The 3342-nt window shown below is 42.5% G+C and overlaps 1 protein-coding gene across 1 annotated transcript; it reads right to left on the bottom strand.

Annotated features, from left to right (window-relative positions):
- Positions 1–1303: 1303 nt before the first annotated feature.
- On the bottom strand, positions 1304–2552 carry VTP21DRAFT_5635 (uncharacterized protein; the record flags this gene model as incomplete). The annotated part of the gene is made up of 3 exons (XM_069396178.1): positions 1304–1659; positions 1965–2413; positions 2506–2552. The coding sequence occupies 3 exons, from the start codon at positions 2550–2552 to the stop codon at positions 1304–1306; spliced, it is 852 nt and encodes a 283-aa protein (XP_069247716.1).
- Positions 2553–3342: the final 790 nt, after the last annotated feature.

Here is a 3342-nt window from a genome sequence, read left to right on the forward strand (position 1 = left end):
ACTTTTGTTTCGAGAAAATTGGTTTTTGTACGGGGAAGTAACAGAGGCAGTCACATAGGCATTCAGGAAGCGCGAGGGGAAGGGTTAGTGTAGTGGACTATCCCTGGGATGCCGATGAGAACGGCGTGGGTTCGAATCCCACTTCCCCCACCAGCACTTACTCTAAGTTTGTGGCTGCTATCCACTTGATCAGAAGCTGAGTCTTGATTATTGAAAAGATCGCCCTTACGATAAGTACAAAAGATTACATCGGTTTCACGTACATGCTATTCACGACAACTACGATACACGCATATCGATTGAAAGTCTATCGATCAAGGATCTATATCTCGTTATGTTAAGTCCATTGACATTAAATTCATGTAATATATGGAAATTATATAAAAAGTTTCCATTGAAGATCAAAAAAAAAAAAAATTCAGGAAGCGCGATATCTTTAAAGTGGAGCAGCCAATAGAATTGATTACCGCTACGTTGCCGACCCCCTCGTGGTTACTCGCCGCCCTCGTGGTTACTCTTATACTCCCTCATGGCTATCTTGTTGATGTTGATTGATACTTTGTTGTCTTATCTATCTCATCTTTGAACACCAGTGAGAGTTATTCTCCTTTGATCACAATTCTATTTAAACCCTTTGGTTTATTTTAATGTTCAACACCAATTCCCTGAATTATTAAGATAAATCTCTTATTTCTATCAAGATCCGGATACCCCTCCACACAAACCTCCTTTCGCCCGTAACACTTATGTTAGAATTTGAGACACATATCAAGCTATCCCAACGATATTCAAGCTCCGACATTAATTAGGAACTTTCGGTGCTGACTGCTCGCAACCTCATACTAGGAGACCTCACGGAATCCTCGAGAACAGCGAGACACGTAGCCCGAATTACTTTTGACTCGGTGTTGTGGCAAATCCACCGAGATCGGATCGCCTTTCATTTCGAAAGCACCCGAGCCTCACCCGAAATAATCATCAACCGGGCCAAACTAGATTTTGAGGAAGCGATAGGAGCCGAACTAATCCGAGCACGAAAAAACCGGCAAATCGAACAGTTTCGAAGAAGGTGGTGCAAGCTGGGCGCGGTTAGAGAAGGAGCGATCGGAGCGGCACTGATACTGGGATAACGCAGTAACCCCTACCTTATCCCCTTCCTATCCTCTGCTTCCATTTGTTTACTCCTCACCCATTTTTCATGTTATCCTTTGATATCCACAGTTAGTTGAGTTTCACCACTCCCTTACCTATTTGAGCTGAAAGTCGATATGACCAACATATCATTTCGATCTACAATATCCTTTCATGTTCTCCACACTTCCTCCCTGAATTCCGTTTTATATTGCCTCAGGAAAGCCGCACGGAATTTTTCCCACGTATCTAATTCCGCTTCTTGGCGCTGGTACCACGTGGCTGCATTACACAGGCAGTAGGATCCAACAACTCTACATGCAGTTGTATCGTTCCAGTTGTTAGCCTTGACAGCATTCTCGAAGCTGCGTAGCCAACCCACCAGATCCTCCATCGTTATTCCGTACCAGGGTATCGGCGTAATGAGGCGCCGTTCAGCCATGCCTTCCTTTTTATTAGCAGTCGTTTTTATTTTTGCTTGAAGTCGCGTGTTGGGTGCCAAGGTGGATATCCTTGTATGAATTATTCCTAGTTGAACCCCCACAAAAATGTTGCGTGGAATTAGGAATTCGTGGTGAGAACAGTAAGCTCGTGTTCGAGTCCGAGGGCAAAAAAACTAATCCTTTATACTCCTTCTCCCCTGTTTTTTGTGTGTGTTGGAAAAGGTTCCTTATATATGAATGAAAAATAAGACAAAAACAATATAAGAATATTAATGTGGCCGCAATTTAAACACTAGTTGCATTCGTTAAAAGAAAAATGGCTCGAAAAGATAGAAAATCTGACTAGAAATATAAACATAAAGAGAAAATTATGATAAAGTCTGCATCGACCAAAGTGATCGCAACGAATAAGAGGAGTCCTCAAATGGTAAGGATTCTCTGCTCGATGGCCATTCCTCATTTGATGTTCCACTATATCGGTTTTTCCCAGTCCTTGGAAAATGTCGTCGTATCCGTCTAATGGTGCGCTTAGCTCCTCCGATTTCAACTCAATGCCCTCCAGATGGTTCTCCCATATCTCCTCTGCAAGGATGATGCTGAGTAGTTCAGACTTCTTGTCAGTCCGGTTCCTTTTTATGCTCTCCAATCTGGTGACTACCCGCCCAAACGGTCTGCGCATTACCAACTCATCTTGGTCAACGTCTGGATAAGTTCGATTTATTTTGAACCAGCTATTCCCCAAGATAATGCAGTCACTCTCACGATAGAACACAAATAGGCTGATGAGTGTTGGGACTCCTTCCACCTTGATTTGTACATTAGTTATCAGTCCCAGGGTTCTGATATTCCCATCATCAGCCACAGTAAGCGTTCTACAGAGTGGTCGGTCGATTCGTAGGCATTACTTGCGAAGTAATCCTTTCGTAATCACGCCTGTAGCTGCACCTGAATCAAAGATCGCTCCAACTGATCGGTCATTGGCGGTGATAATACCTCGAGACGCTTTGAAATCGTCGAAATCGAACTCATCCACGTTTAATCCCAGATCAAGATCAACGGTATTTATTCCTAAGGAGACTCTGCGCAATATATCTGTAAGCTCTCGTCGTACTGCTTGTGAGTGTAACAGGTCGATTCATTTACAGTACTCTTATATAAATGACGGTCGAATTCACATCGTATTATTAGGATAAAGGATAGTTTATTAATTGCATTTTATTAATTTGTTCTATTGATTTTGAATGCTGCATTTTTACTCAGCCTTAGGAAAAAGCCAAATTAAGTTACATTATTTGTTTTCCTATTTTTAGATAGTCCCATTCAATCTAGTTTCTTTCTCTTCGCCGATCTTCTATTTCATAAAGATCTTTGTCTACCATAGGAACCCCGGTATATCCCTACAAAAACTCGCCCGGTGAAAACTGTTAGAAAATGTATAGAAACACGTAGAAAAGATGGAGGACGTTTGCGATTTCTTAAATTTTTACTTAGTGGAAAGACCAGGCACGACAAGACAGAGGCAACCCTAATGGAAGAGCTAGACGCGACAAGACGGCGAGAGTTATTGTAGAGAACCAGATTGGAAAAGACAGATAATACTAAAAGAGAACAGAGACGACAAGCAAGACACAGAATTAGTGGAGAATCCAGGCACTTTTTTCTTTGTGCTGGCGGGGGTTACGCAATTCGAACCCGTGCCATCTCGATGGCACCCATGAGAGCTTACCACTAAGCTACTCCACCCCCGGAAGGCTAACTTCTGAAAAAA

The sequence above is a fragment of the Calcarisporiella thermophila genome (assembly GCF_041956535.1).
Source record: "Calcarisporiella thermophila strain CBS 279.70 unplaced genomic scaffold VTP21scaffold_23, whole genome shotgun sequence".
Taxonomy (NCBI): domain Eukaryota; kingdom Fungi; phylum Calcarisporiellomycota; class Calcarisporiellomycetes; order Calcarisporiellales; family Calcarisporiellaceae; genus Calcarisporiella; species Calcarisporiella thermophila.